This window comes from Bombus flavifrons, chromosome 6 (genome assembly GCF_040668555.2).
Source record: "Bombus flavifrons isolate JBK064 chromosome 6, iyBomFlav1_principal, whole genome shotgun sequence".
NCBI classification, from domain to species: domain Eukaryota; kingdom Metazoa; phylum Arthropoda; class Insecta; order Hymenoptera; family Apidae; genus Bombus; species Bombus flavifrons.
In genome coordinates this window covers 10,548,406-10,562,290 of record NC_138447.1, presented here as the reverse complement: position 1 = coordinate 10,562,290, position 13,885 = coordinate 10,548,406, and the positions used below count along the sequence as shown (strand labels likewise).

At 40.1% G+C, this 13,885-nt stretch overlaps 1 protein-coding gene across 3 annotated transcripts in view; it reads left to right on the top strand.

Annotated features, from left to right (window-relative positions):
* The first annotated feature begins 1,642 nt into the window (after window positions 1-1,642).
* Window positions 1,643-13,885, top strand: part of ldd (lipid droplet defective) — a 29,436-nt gene continuing 17,193 nt past the window's right edge. For 2 of the 3 annotated variants that reach the window (XM_069115629.1, XM_069115627.1), the window contains exons 1-24: window positions 1,643-2,250; window positions 5,465-5,545; window positions 5,644-5,867; window positions 6,098-6,240; window positions 6,326-6,456; window positions 6,550-6,935; window positions 7,048-7,362; window positions 7,449-7,704; window positions 7,784-7,981; window positions 8,060-8,274; window positions 8,373-8,583; window positions 8,753-9,153; window positions 9,249-9,531; window positions 9,615-9,809; window positions 9,879-10,096; window positions 10,171-10,355; window positions 10,435-10,979; window positions 11,056-11,436; window positions 11,516-12,163; window positions 12,256-12,444; window positions 12,519-12,601; window positions 12,680-12,842; window positions 12,933-13,114; window positions 13,221-13,844. In XM_069115629.1, the coding sequence (XP_068971730.1) occupies window positions 5,483-5,545; window positions 5,644-5,867; window positions 6,098-6,240; window positions 6,326-6,456; window positions 6,550-6,935; window positions 7,048-7,362; window positions 7,449-7,704; window positions 7,784-7,981; window positions 8,060-8,274; window positions 8,373-8,583; window positions 8,753-9,153; window positions 9,249-9,531; window positions 9,615-9,809; window positions 9,879-10,096; window positions 10,171-10,355; window positions 10,435-10,979; window positions 11,056-11,436; window positions 11,516-12,163; window positions 12,256-12,444; window positions 12,519-12,601; window positions 12,680-12,842; window positions 12,933-13,114; window positions 13,221-13,844 (6,239 nt within the window). In that variant the 5' untranslated portion in view covers window positions 1,643-2,250; window positions 5,465-5,482. Of the gene's footprint in view, window positions 2,251-4,026; window positions 4,143-5,464; window positions 5,546-5,643; window positions 5,868-6,097; window positions 6,241-6,325; window positions 6,457-6,549; window positions 6,936-7,047; window positions 7,363-7,448; window positions 7,705-7,783; window positions 7,982-8,059; window positions 8,275-8,372; window positions 8,584-8,752; window positions 9,154-9,248; window positions 9,532-9,614; window positions 9,810-9,878; window positions 10,097-10,170; window positions 10,356-10,434; window positions 10,980-11,055; window positions 11,437-11,515; window positions 12,164-12,255; window positions 12,445-12,518; window positions 12,602-12,679; window positions 12,843-12,932; window positions 13,115-13,220; window positions 13,845-13,885 lie in introns of those variants that run through there. The other variant, XM_069115628.1, reaches the window with a different exon arrangement.

The window sequence follows — 13,885 nt, the reverse complement described above, 5'->3', positions numbered from 1 at the left end:
TAAATACAGTAAAATTTGTTAAGATTTTTCAATAAATATAACGATTAGAAGATACTCCAATGCTTATGGTTAATGGTGTGTATAAAAAAATATATAATGCGAGGAGAACAACTTTTATTCATTTACTGCGAAAAAAATTAATCAAATTCTCAAAGATTGAAAATTTCTAAAATTTCTATGAAGAATTGCAAACCGATCATTTTAAGTATATTCTGGAAATTAGTATTATGTAACTAAGCCGTGACGTAGTTAATCGGCGAAATACGTGGTTTGATGTATCGCGCAACGCAAAGTGTTTATTCTGTCTGACGATAATGTATAAATTTTAGTCTGATACTTTCCTTCTTTCGAACGATAATTAATTTCATCATTTTACAATTTTGGCGTTCATTTATTTTCCTCCGTCTAGATACCATTAATTAATATTAATTAATAACCGAAGCAATCGTTTGACCGATGAGAAGATGAGTTTCGATAATGGAAATGATAGGCAACTGCGTATGATTGGTCTCAGTTGAACGTTTCAATACAACAAGAGGTCAGTCGATCGACCTATTCGTCTTAAATTCCGCATGCGTCTATTTGCTAAACAAATCCGGTCGTTAAAAGTCGCTTTGACGCTCCTTCTGCGCAAGTAAATAAATTTAAGCATTGGTAACAATTCACTAGATGACAATTCACTGGAATTAACGAATTGTACGATCGATAGGATCTGCGATAGGATTAATAATACAAAATTGTTGTTTTAAATTGCAACGTTAAAATCCATTGATTACGCGAGGTTATTCAATTTTAACAAGCTCGAATGTCAATGATCCGCGCAATAAAATAAATGGGTGGACAATAGTTCGACGATATAACGCTGAAAATAAAGTTAAGGATTATTTATAAAATTGTTGGAATTTTTAATCGTCCGAATTTCAATACACTTTAGATCGCCATGTTAATCGTGTATGAGTTTGAATCACTATATATTATGTATCGTTATGTATTATACATTATACCTTTTGTATCAAGATATTTATATATACAACATATTTCGATTTCTACCAAAGAGTTCCTGAATCACTATACAAGAACTCCTGTGGCGAATCCTTGTCTCAACGTCTTGTTCTTTTTAAAATATACGTACATATATGTAAATCCTATTTTCTGAACGTCCGATGAACAAATGAATATCAATAGCTGTACGAGATTTTCCACACGGCTTACTATCCCTTTCTCCTCTTTCATTTTCTCAGGAAACAAATCTGAGTAAACAGTACCGCTCCACTGATTCTCCCAGAGGAATTCGATTACCTTTTTCAAGAGCGATGCAACGAATAGGATAAAATAAGGGAAGGAAGGAAAGGGAACCATAGGGCGCTCTAGGTAAAAAACAAATCACACCTCAGGCGTCTATGGTTTATCCCGTGTCTCTGAATACCATAGCGAGAACGATTGCTTTTATTTCGTTGAAAGATCGGAGCCGAAATCGCGAAAGAAAGGATAGAAAAAAAAAGAAACAGAAAGAAAGGAAAAGGAAGAGATAAAGTTGAAGGGTATCAGGTCCACGGGAATCATTTAGGCAAGAAACATTCGCGTACAACTATGTTGTTGTATACGAACCTATAAATACATATTCACGAGCGGATGTTGAGGCATTGCTAAGGTCCACGTGGTTGTGGATCACGGTGGTGGCAACAGTCGGCCCCCGACCGTCGTCCAAGTGTGCATAAACGCGAGCCGGTGTGTTTCTCTTTTGCGAGACGAACAGTAAGAGCAAGGAAGATCGTGAACCGACGGAACAGGTCGGGGCGAGTTCCCTTTCAACTGGTGTTTTCGTTCGAACGCGCCTCGTGGAGGAGATAGCGGTTGTCCGTTTAAACGTAACATTTGCCAAAAATTTGCGCAAAGGAACGCTTCGTCCGCTACTGAACTGTATCGCATATCGTCGCTTGGACGCAATAACGATCAGTTCTTGGCGCGATCGACGCTCGACATCACGAAGTTGCTCGTTTCAATCGAGGTAATTGTAAGACCAACGATCGGTGCAACGTTCTTCCGTGTTTTTCCTTCTTCCCGCGTCCGACGACGACGTGTTGACAACACGCGGTATTGGCGACTGCGTTTTCACGAATTTGAAAACTGTCAGATCGATGAGGCTCGAATGATATTGAAGCCTCGGGCTTGTGCTTTGTTCGACGATCAAGCAACGAAGGTTAATATATCGAACTGCGCGATTCAGAGGAAATTACCGAGCAAGTAAACGTAAGTACTACAGCGTGATTGCATTATTACGCAAGGAGAACCGCGTTGTTTACCGATTCATGTTTCCCTGGATCTTCGGGGGCCCTGGTTGCCTCCGTCTCGGAACGCTTCAGAAATTATGTGCCAGCATGAAATGTAAAACGTTGGATTGAAATTCAAAACGATCGGGCCTGAGGTTCGCGTCAAAGCGGTTTGTTTTGATGGCGTCGACAGCGTTTTCTCTTTGTTGAATGTCTCTCCTTCTTTTTGTTCTGCGCAAACGCTTCATATTCCGATATATCTGGCTTCCTGTTCGTAACTCGATCGTTGTTGCCCTTTCAGCAAATATCTTTCGGTTCGCATACGGTCAGAATTTTCGAGAGCTATGCTCGAAGAGCGCTATGCAAATTCAACCAATCAGTTTTTCGATTCGGCTCGTCCGTCTATCAATGTAAAACAAGCTTTCAACTTGTTGTTCTCGTTGCGGTGTACACGTTGAGGAATGTAAGTAATACAGTGTCGTTCCCTTCCGAGATTCCTTTATTCTTCTTTTCCCATTGGCAAGGTCTACGCGCTGTTATGACATCGGGAAACTTGTTCGACCAGCTACGCTCCGCTGCAATCTGTTTAGGCTTCTGAGAAAAACGATGCTGCTGTTTCTTCCTATTGCCTTTTGTTATCGATCATTGATCAAAACATGCCTTCAACGCTTCATGATCCACCACGTTCCCATTTAAATTATCTTAAACGAAGCAAGTATCTCTCATAAAGTTGTTAAACGCGTTTCGTATTCAAAAGATTTCCTTCTGTTACTTGTACGTGTGGTATTACTATGTATGGACTTTTGAAAATTAGCACGCAAGGATTTTGACGTATCGTGAAAAGTGTTAATCATTGTTTTTTCGATCGTTCCGCGTCGGCTCGTCGACTTTGAACCGTGCAACTCGTGATCCTTAATGATCGAGAACATCTTGATAATAAAGAATCGATTTTGCTAGCAATACTCTACTATTTAGAACTTTAAATTACAGTGTGAAGTAAATTCTAGGTTGTCAGGTGTCTGAAACGGAAGAGGTTAAGGAAACGATTATGATAGAATTACGTTCATTAATCAACGTATCTTTAGATTCTCCTTCAAACATTCCTTGAATTTTTTTCTCTTCATTAATCCTACTGAATCTTATTGAATCTTACTGAAACAATGCCTTTGTTTTATCGGAGATTGTTTTATCGATTATCTAATATCGAAGAAGGTAAATTGCGATTTCTTTGTCCAAGTTTGGTCTTCCTTTCTTACGTCAGGTGTCACTTCAATCTTCTGCAAATACGTTATCCTCTTTGCTATTATTGTTACCTCTCGAAGGAAGAGATCAAACTAGAACTTCATCAATATTCTAATCAATACTGTAAAAAATATTCTCCAGAGCCTACATGATCTATCACGCGTTTCGCTTGTGCAACGTAGCTGAGAGATATAATTTACAAACGCAGTGAAAGTGCACACAATCTGTGACGTGCTAATGAATGAAACCATCCACCGACCGGAATGTTTCCCCTTCAAACAAGTTTCTTTATAATCACTGATTTAACAAACAACGAGCATCAAGTGAAGCAGCAGAATGTAAATTTATAGTTACGCGCAGCTGCATTGGATTACATCATGAAAATTTGTATTCTACTTATCGGAGGATTGTTATTTATATTTACATTTTTATTACGCTTTCACGGACACACAAGTACTTTGATTTTGCTTCAGTGTCATGCATTAGACATTAATTGTTTTACAATTTCACGCGAAAGAATTTTTTTTTCTTCTTATCTTTCCCATTGTTATGACATTCGAGAAGCTCCCGACAATTTTCGTAAATGCATCCGCGAATGCCAGCGATTATACAAATGACAGAGTGAAGATGGTACGTACTTCCAAATCAATAATTACTTCGCATCTTTGTAATCTTGAACTGGAATAATGATGAGTGTGCGGAAGAGCTGGAGAATTCGTGTGCATGTGCATGTGTGACTATGCTACTCAATTTGGAGGTCAACCATCGTAATTGCCAACATACCATTTAAAATATTTATTTTCGATTGTCATTAATCGGTTTTTGTCTATCGTAAATCGATGATTTCCTGAAATGTTATTTAACTACATTGCATAGGATAAATCTGTAATCTTCGATGTCTTTCCACTATGTCAAGATCTAACAGTAGTTATAAATAGTTAACGACCTTCGTCTAGCATTTTAATTTCATATCAATTTACGATAAAGTAGCGCGCTGGTCGATCCATACATTAATTTCGTAATTGAAACGACGCTTTGAACAAAATACGGTGAAATTAAGAGAAAATTGACAAATAAATTAGCCGCTCTTTTTACATTTTACATATTCCGATACCATGCACCTATTATGTACCTACAAAATGAACAGCGTACAAACGAGAACACGCTGGCACGTACATATTAATGATAATAACGGGTTCAAATCAAATTTAGAAGCTTCGATGTCAAAGCTGGAGATTATTTCGTGCGTTTCCAAGCGACACGCATTAAATTCTCATTTAATATTCAGCCATAATTTATTCACTGGAAATTAGAATATATCAAACGCTCCAAGCTTGTTCACTTTCAATTGGTTATTTCGGCTAGGAATAAAGGTGGAACTATGATATCCATACGTTGATACGACACGTACGAATGATCGACTTCGTTTTTCGTACGAAAAGCAATCCGCACGGTTCATTGTTCCGTTTCTCCGCAATGGATCCCGGAGCAGCACGCGACAGAGTGAAGCGCATTTCCGGTTGTCGATGTATCGACAGACGCGCTTGTTACGCTCTTCAAATATTTGTTCTGCCCTACGCGATATATCAGCGATCGGTTTCGCCTGTTCAATCTTGATTTATGGATCGCGACTCGCTTTTCCAATGTATCCAACCATCGATCCTTCTCTACCGACATTTTCGAAATCTCCACGAAAGTCAACTACGTAACCGAAAGAGCTGTTTGACGAATCTCGGTTTTCTTGTTAGGTGAACAAAGCGAGTAGCGTCGAATTCCCGGAACGAAACACTCGTGCAAGTGTATAGATAATAGAGCTACAAATACTTCGATGTGTGGCTGTGTAAGACTCCGCAGCGGAGAAGATAAAAACCGGAGTCATTCGAGGGACAAAATATTCCGAAGAATTGAAAGCATTGATAAACAGTAAAGTATTTTGACAATTCATTTTGCAGATCTAAACTGCTCTCGCCATGAGGGTCGACCAAATTGGACTTCTCTTGTGGAAGAATTACATCGTCCGAAAACGTCAACCGGTAATTATAATTATAAAATTATATAATTTGAGATTTTCTCGAAGTTACAAGCAGCGAAACGATATGTAAAATACATGCACAAACTTCAATGTTTATAGGGTATATTGGCTCTGGTATTCGTATGGCCTGTGGTCGTGTTCATGATCCTATACACGATTCGCGACAATGTAGATCCGAAGTATTATCCAACTTGCCAATTTCCTGCGAGGTCTATGCCGCAGGATGGGTTGCTGCCATTCGTTCAAAGTTTCATTTGCAGCGTGGGAAATCCCTGCGATCCTCTATCGGAATACGAAGAAGTTCCTTCTTACAAAAATGCCACGTTAGTTCAGCAAGTTGCAGAATTTTCTTTCCTAAACATTTTCTCTTTTTAATCATTTTAACCGTTTATAACGTCTAACGACTCGATACTATTTTAAACATTGATTTAAATATCTCTGTGAATCGTTAAAGTAAAATAGCGAAAGTCGAAGCGGCATCAAATGATTCTTAAGTCCGTTCACTTATATCATTTCGATAGAAGCATGTAAAGAAGATTTATTTTTACAACAGCCTAGGTCCGTTAGTGGTAGAATTGCAGCCGATGCTCGGCAACGAAACGATTCTTTCCGCTATCAGCACGTTACCGAACAGCATCCAGCTTCTAAAATCAATGGCGCAGATACTCACTAGACCAGAAATCAAGGCGCTGTTCGGTACGTATGCACGAGTTGCTCAACACCTCATTTACTATCGTGGGTATTCAGGAATTTGCATCGAGTATTGAATTTGTCAAACTAGATCGTGGTATTCGATTGGGCGATCTATTCAACAACCACGAGGAAATCAAGAATCTTCTTAGGGTTCAGATGCCGTACGCGCGAAGCGGATTGATCGACGAACTGTTTAACTCGTCCATAAAGTTACTATACGTCAGTATTGTATTATTAAGCCAGACAAACTGAACTCATCGATCAATTCATCCCGATGGAATTGTTTTTAACTTTTATTGGACCGATTTTCAGCTTATCGAGGCGTTCGGTTCGTCTAATATCGACGGCGCGATTTGTTCTCCGGAAATTTTGAAGAAGTACCTGATTCTACCTAACGAGCAGGACTACTTAGAAATTTCCAAGATTCTCTGTGACATCGATTCGGCGATGATACCCAACATGCTCGAGAGTCTGTCCAAGCACCTTGATTTCTCCGGTTTGCTGGAAATGATAGATCGTGTAATGGCCAAGTTTCGCGATTATGATTTTTTCGACGACTTAAGGAAAGCGGTCGAAACGATTCTGGACCTTCAAACCACGAAGAAGTTCGTTCCGCAGTACCTAAAGTTACGTCAATGGATACCAAAGATGATAATGGTGTTCAAGAACGTCACATTCAAAGAAATTGACCTAACTTTGTGAGTAGCTTCGGTCGAATTTTTATTTCAAATGAATCTTTTTCGAACGAGAAAAGATCACAAAATAAATAAATAGGAAGTAAAAGAAATATATTCTCGAATCTAATCGCAGCGTGAATAAATCGCTGCAAGTTTTGGATCCGGTGTTCTCGATGGAGCGTGATTGGATGACCGTCCGTCGGACGTTCTTGAGATTGCAAAAGTTACTGGATCTAGTGAAACGGATGGTGGAGGATCAAACTATCGACTCCTCCGACAGCCTTTTTGCGATAGTGCAACGTTTGTCCAGCACAGTACGATTTGTGTACGGAAACATGGCAAATCCCGACAATCTTACTCAAATTCTAGATCTGAGTATCGCCATTCTGCACGATGGCGCGAAATTGATGCAAAAGATTTTGGACGGCCACCAGGACGACATTCAGCTGTGAGATTTTTCCATTACTTACACAGTAATTTTTTTTTTAATGTATCTACGTATGTGTTGTAAAATGATTTGTTTTTTTTTAATAGACCAGCTGAAATTCTAGACGGACTCAGAGATTTTTTATCGGATAACATCCTAGCCACGTTGAGTTACATTTTGTCCTTCATGCAAACGATCGTCAGAATGTTACACCATGCTGCCATTATTCACGAGGACGTTCAGTACAGAATTTACGATATTTCCATAAATCACAAAGACACGGTGCAAAAATTGCTAACGAACGTCGATCCAAATTTTTATCGAAAACTCGTTAAATCATTCTCCAGACTGGACTTCGTTGAGGTTGGCAAACGTTTTAATTATTTTTGTATAACCTCCCACGCTTGTAGAACGCACGAAACGATTCTTGCGTATGTTGCAGAAATTCGTGGATGCAGTTGAACGCACAAGTCCCGACGACTTCTTTTGTCAGGAGGGGACTCTCAATGAAATTTTTGAGCTTTTCATAGACGGCAAAAACGAAGCTAGACACGTCAAGGAACTACTGTGCAGCGATGCCGGAAAGAAGTTTATCTGGGACGTGTACGAAAGTTTCGAGTTTCGGAACTTTGAAAGCATAGTAAGCATTGTGTTTCGCTTGTATTGACGTGGACGATTCTCGAAACGTGTTCTCATAATCCGGGGGTGACGTTGTTAGGTGAGCGACTCTTTATTCACGGTGTTCAATATGGCATTGCGCAAGGTGGTCAGCGTCGAGAAATCGAATCTAACTTCGCTAGTCGGCAACACAAAGGAGTTGATATCGTACTTGACATCGCCAAAAAGGCCAGACCCTGACTGGTCCGTATTCAAATTTGACGAAAGATGGCATGAAGCTTTTGAAGAAACTCGATCTCAAGGAAGATTGAATCTGTGAGTGGCGCCATTAGATATTTCTTCGACCTCTTACACCCGAGAAGAGAACAGCCTGTAAAAATTATTTACTCTACTTTTACTTTGTTTCTCTTTAGTCTGGCGATTCATTTGAGCATAGCGAAAATGGTCGGCTCTCGTAGCGTGACTTATATTATTATCGAGCCTGATCTGAAGAAGATGAACATACTCGCGAAGATAATTTTGTATAACTTGAAGAAGGATCCTACAAGCTGGATCGATGAATTTAGGCAGAGGAAAATGGAGCTGGTCGAATCGTTCTACTTGACCGTAACGGATAAGGATAAGGTTGGTAAACAATAGCGTAACTCTTTCATAAAATCGACATTTCTTCCGGTAGCGGGGAAATGTTGCGGAAGAACGGTTACAGTGAGACCTACCATTCACACGCAAAAGTACACACGCTATATCAGCATAGTTTGTTTACAGAAAAATGAACTGTTCTTCTATTTTACAGGCTTTACAAATTCTAGAATATGACAATTTTACCGATATCTACTGTACGAATCCAGATCCGCCGGATTTACTAAATTTTCCAAAAGACTCGAACGAGACAGTGCTGAAGGCGTTGATTTGTCATATCTCGAAATCCGTACAAATGGACTTGGAAATTGACATGTCTAATATCGACCAAATGGACGAAGTTCGTTATAGCAATACCATTCATTTCAAATCAATGAAAGAACCGTTTAATTGGACAGACTTTAACATGGAAACGATCGAGATTTATCGATACATCGATACTCTGGTCCATCAAGAAGATCCAGATTACGACATGACTAGATTAGAAAAGGTGAGGAAGGCTTTTGAAATATCCTGGAGCATCGATATTGGCGCCAAAGAAGTTTTCGAGATGAGGTACGCAAGCAACAAAAATAATGTTCTCTTTCCTTTTTCATTACCTTTCTAAATGGCAGATATTTACTTTGGTGACACGTTACATCTTTCTGCAGCGTAGGTTTGATCTGCAAGTTCTTCAAATTGATGGAGAGCTCTCTTTTCTCGTCGAAAGGAGTATGGAAGGAGACGCACGCGATTGCCTGGGCGTCCTCGGTGATCTTTGAGTATATCGAGAAGATCGTTGATCAAATTCAGAAGAACGAGTATAGAGCGAAGCTCTCCGAGCTGCTGCAGGACATGCCGCAGACGGAAATTCTTTTAAACGCCATTCTACGAAATTTATCTCCTTTGATCCTCGATGTCGTTGACATCATAACTATGAAACCGATTCATCTTGTAAGCTATATAATTCGAGCATTTTATATTTCGAACCGAAATTTCGTTTAAAAATTCTTGAAAATACGTGTTTTTTTCGCCAGATATCCGTTCTCGATGATTACAAATCGCGAGAAGAACATTGGCCTTGCGTACGAAACGAGAGCGCCGGATCTGCCATGGAGATGAGAGAAGGCACTCGCGAAATAATCAGAGAGATCGAGAGAATATCATGTAATCCAGCTTTGTTTATTCAGGAATGGAACGAGCATCCCGTGTTCGCGAAGACAAGGAAGATCGTATGTTATTTATTTAGAATTTATTCTTTTCACTTAACGTTTGGTGATACTCAACGAAATATACGTCAGTTGCAGCACGATAAAATTGTTCAATCTCCGCCTTTCAATTGGACCTTGGGTTACATAACATTCCGCCGGCAGGCTAAGAAGCTCAATGATTTGGTTAACGACGCCACACAGGTTATCCTGGCGGAACAACCGCATTTCTGGGAGCATTGGACGTCTCTCGTGCCGGAAGTTAAAAGCATATTTGATAAGAGGTGGCCGGATATGAAGAACGATGCCAAGTGAGAGTCATTATTGCCGATTAGTATCAAAGAAGCCCGCAGGAGAATATATTTTTTATGTATTTATGATTTAGAAACACCCTTGAATACGTTGATTACGAATTAGACAAGACAGTGATGGCCTTTCAAAGTAATCTTTCGGCTAGCAATCTCTGGAATCCGACAATCTCCATCGAGAATCGCATTCTCGTTTTAGTAAAATTTGTCTCACACTCTGTTCAGAAAATGATACAGACCGCAACTAACATTCTGCGCAATGGTGAGTGGCAAATAGTCTGTAAAATTGTTGTGAATCTTTTGTTTTCACAAAGTTACTAAAACTTGTTCTTGGTTTCCAGCTGTAGTGTTAGAGCCTTCGGAAAATTCTATAAAACTGAATTTATTTCCGTTGTTGGGATTCGACGATAAATCACCCATCTCGATTTATTACAATAAGCTACCGTACGTTATGGTCACATTGGTCAATGGATTGATGAACTCAAATGTCGGTGATCGCATATTCAATTCACCAGATACTGACATCACTTGTTCTCGATTATTCGAATGGTGGTCAGATTCTGTTGTTGGCTTTACTCCCGAGGAATATAGAACCTTGAAGAATTTCACCTGTGACCTTGATCCTGATAACTTCAACGCTTACACTGACTTGTACATGGTCGAGGCTAATGTATGGACGCAACCTGTTAACAGATATCGATCTTCTATGATCACGGTAATAGGTGACATATACGATTTCGCGTTTGAAGTTTGGAGGTTGATGAAGGATATGAAGGAGAAGAAGATAGAAATCGAGGTGCCATTTTCCATGTCTTATGTTTCAACTACTCTTCAGAAGTTCAAGTATGTTCTCGAATTTTATGATACGGAGACCAATAACCAGAAGGTGAATCAATTGTTTCGTTAAGTATTCAAGTTTTCAGAGGTTCGTTAATATTTTTCTGATTAATATGACGTTTTAGAAGTTGGAAAGGAGCAACTACAGAATCTTTATAGAGGGTGTTGCCGAAGGTTTGAATCATATCACGAACGCGATAAAAAATATCAAGACACAAAATAACCATTTAAATATTTGGGATTTCGTTGAAAATGGCGATGCACGTCAGTTGTTGAAGATCCTCGACAATCATCCTGAAGAAACGATCGCTTTAGTGGTTACGCTTAGTACGCTAAATTCGCCGACAAATGTTTTCATGTCGTACGAGGATGTAAGGAAAACCATGTGCAGTTTTCGGTTTAACTCGAACTATTGGTCCACTCCGAACAGAACTCGATTCATAAAAGAAATATGTTCTTTCGATCCCGACCAATTACTGAAAGGTGTCACCAGTGCAGAATACTACGTAAGTAGGGCCAAATCATAGAAATGACACTGAACATATCGTTTTTGTTATTGCCTTTAATACCATGAATGCTCAACAGTCTTTTGTGACCGGTCAAACAACTACCATGTCAAAATCAACACACTTAAGCGCCTCCGTTACCAAACTGTTGGATACAGCGTTACGCTTTCACGCAGAGCAAAAGTCTGATTATGTTATAAACTCGAAAATTTTCAATGCGACGACCTGGAGGAATTTATCGAACGACACCTGGTCTGTCATTGGCAAAGCTGGTCAAGCCTGGATAGAGAGGTACATGAAATTTGCGAAAAACGAAAATCCTACGAAATTAAACGGATCGACAGATTCGCTGACGAAATTGGCCCGAGAGTATCAGCTTCTAGACGTTACGATCGAGCTACTGGCCGGCGGGGATATTTGGCAAAAGCTTCGGATCCTCTACGAGAATTCAAGGGTGAAACCTATCTTAACTCTAATAGAAGACCTGCCGAATCTCATCGTCACCGGTGTTGACACTTTCGTGAAGTCAGAGAGATTGAACGATTTCGTGGAGAAACTCTCGTTTGGCAAGCTACACCCTTGCGACATCGACAAATATTTGATTGTGCCCAGCTTCGTGCGGAAGAAGGTCCTCTTGTCAAGCATTACCAACTTTTGCCAAAAGATCGTTCTCGCCGATGGACGACTGACTTTGATCGATATATTGCCCCTTGATGTCAAGTACGAGGTACAACGTTCGACTAGACTATACAACTTTCACAACGTTGATGATGACGTTGCTAGCCGTGTGACGTTGTTAAAACTTGCGGACGTTTACAGGAAGGTCGAATAGCAAGAAATTGGTCGGGAAACTACGACGAGATTTATCTTTTGGAAAAATTGCAACATATCGAATCGACGATAATTCGAACTGCTTCGGAAGGTTTCAAGGACCCAAAGGTTCCAGCATGGTGGATTTCCTTCAAGGAAGGCACCTTCGAGGATTTTTTGACGCTTTATAAAAAGGAGGTAAGTGCTAAAATTTCAATGAAATTGTCGTTTATCTAAGCGTCAGGGATTTTACGAAGAAAATTGTCCTTCAGGACCTGAAAGCGCTCGCTCACTTGGTGGTGAAAAAGCTCTTCACGACCGCTAGGAACATTTTAAATTCCGCTGGGAATACCGAGTAAGCTACGGTTCCTTGTTAGCATTTGCGGAATTTGTTTATAACGCTGCAGCCGCTTATTAGGAAACTTTCTTTCAGAGACTGCTCCTGGTGCGTCACGTTCCCCCTTGAAATTCTGAATTCTCAGCTGCTGAACCATCAGCTCTACGCGAAACTCTTATGTCAGTTGACTCAATTGAACATATCGCAGATTCACGATATATTAATGCATGATTTCTATTGGAATAAAACTGCTAGTATGGTAATGCTTTATTTTATTTATAACTCTACGATCACGATTCAACTAATTAATTTCAAACATATCCATATAATTTGAAATTTCTCCTACTAGATAAAGAATTATGAGTATCTAAACGTCAAACGAAATAGAAACGAATTTCTGACAACTTTGGAAGGCACATTCTACCACATCGCTGAGATTCTAGTGAATTTTCAAAACAAGACTTACAGCGACAAGATCAACGAGTGTTTTCATAGATTCGTAGGACGTCCCGCTTATTCTAGACCCGGACTGTAAGCATTCGAGATATATCTGTATCCCTTAGATTAATTGACAAGTGTCTTACGCATCGATCGTTCTTTTTACACGACGTGATAATAAAAACAAGTTTCATTTAAGGTATGTGACCATGGTTCTCGGTGTGTTGGACTCCCTGCAGAAGAACGTGTTCATCCTGGACACGGGCCGGAATCACAAGAACATCGAAACGTTGTCCAAAATGGCGGAGAAGTACGTTCCGATCTGGAAGCCCGTGCGCGACGTGGTAAAGGCGTCGGACGTCGATGACGTAGAGGCGTTTTTGCCAGGGGCGATGATTAACGTGAACGCGTTGCTGAACGACAGAAACGGGTCTCTTTGTAAGACTAAGTTAGAATGTCGGAATCGGACGGTTTTGTACAACTATCTGAGCTCAAAGAAAGCAGGAAAAGTGTTCCAGTATGATCAAAAAGCGTTAGGTTACCACACGTTGATGGAGATCGCCGATCGATTGTCCGTAAGTCTGGATCTAGATCGGATCTATCGCGAGCTGAAACAATGGCAAATGGACGCCACGTGGAATTTAACGTGGCTGAAGGAGATCCTGAGGCACTTGTCCATCGTTATCGGAGAGAGCGGCAATCTGCTCGACGTCGCCAGTAAAATAGACTTCCAGGATGTCTCGAGCGTCTTAGGAGTTCCTGATATCGTCGACGGGGTGGTTAATATCCTGAAGGATAAGACGGTGGACAAGCTTTTCGATGGGTAAGAATGTCTTGTTCGTAGAAATGAGATTGGACGCGAGA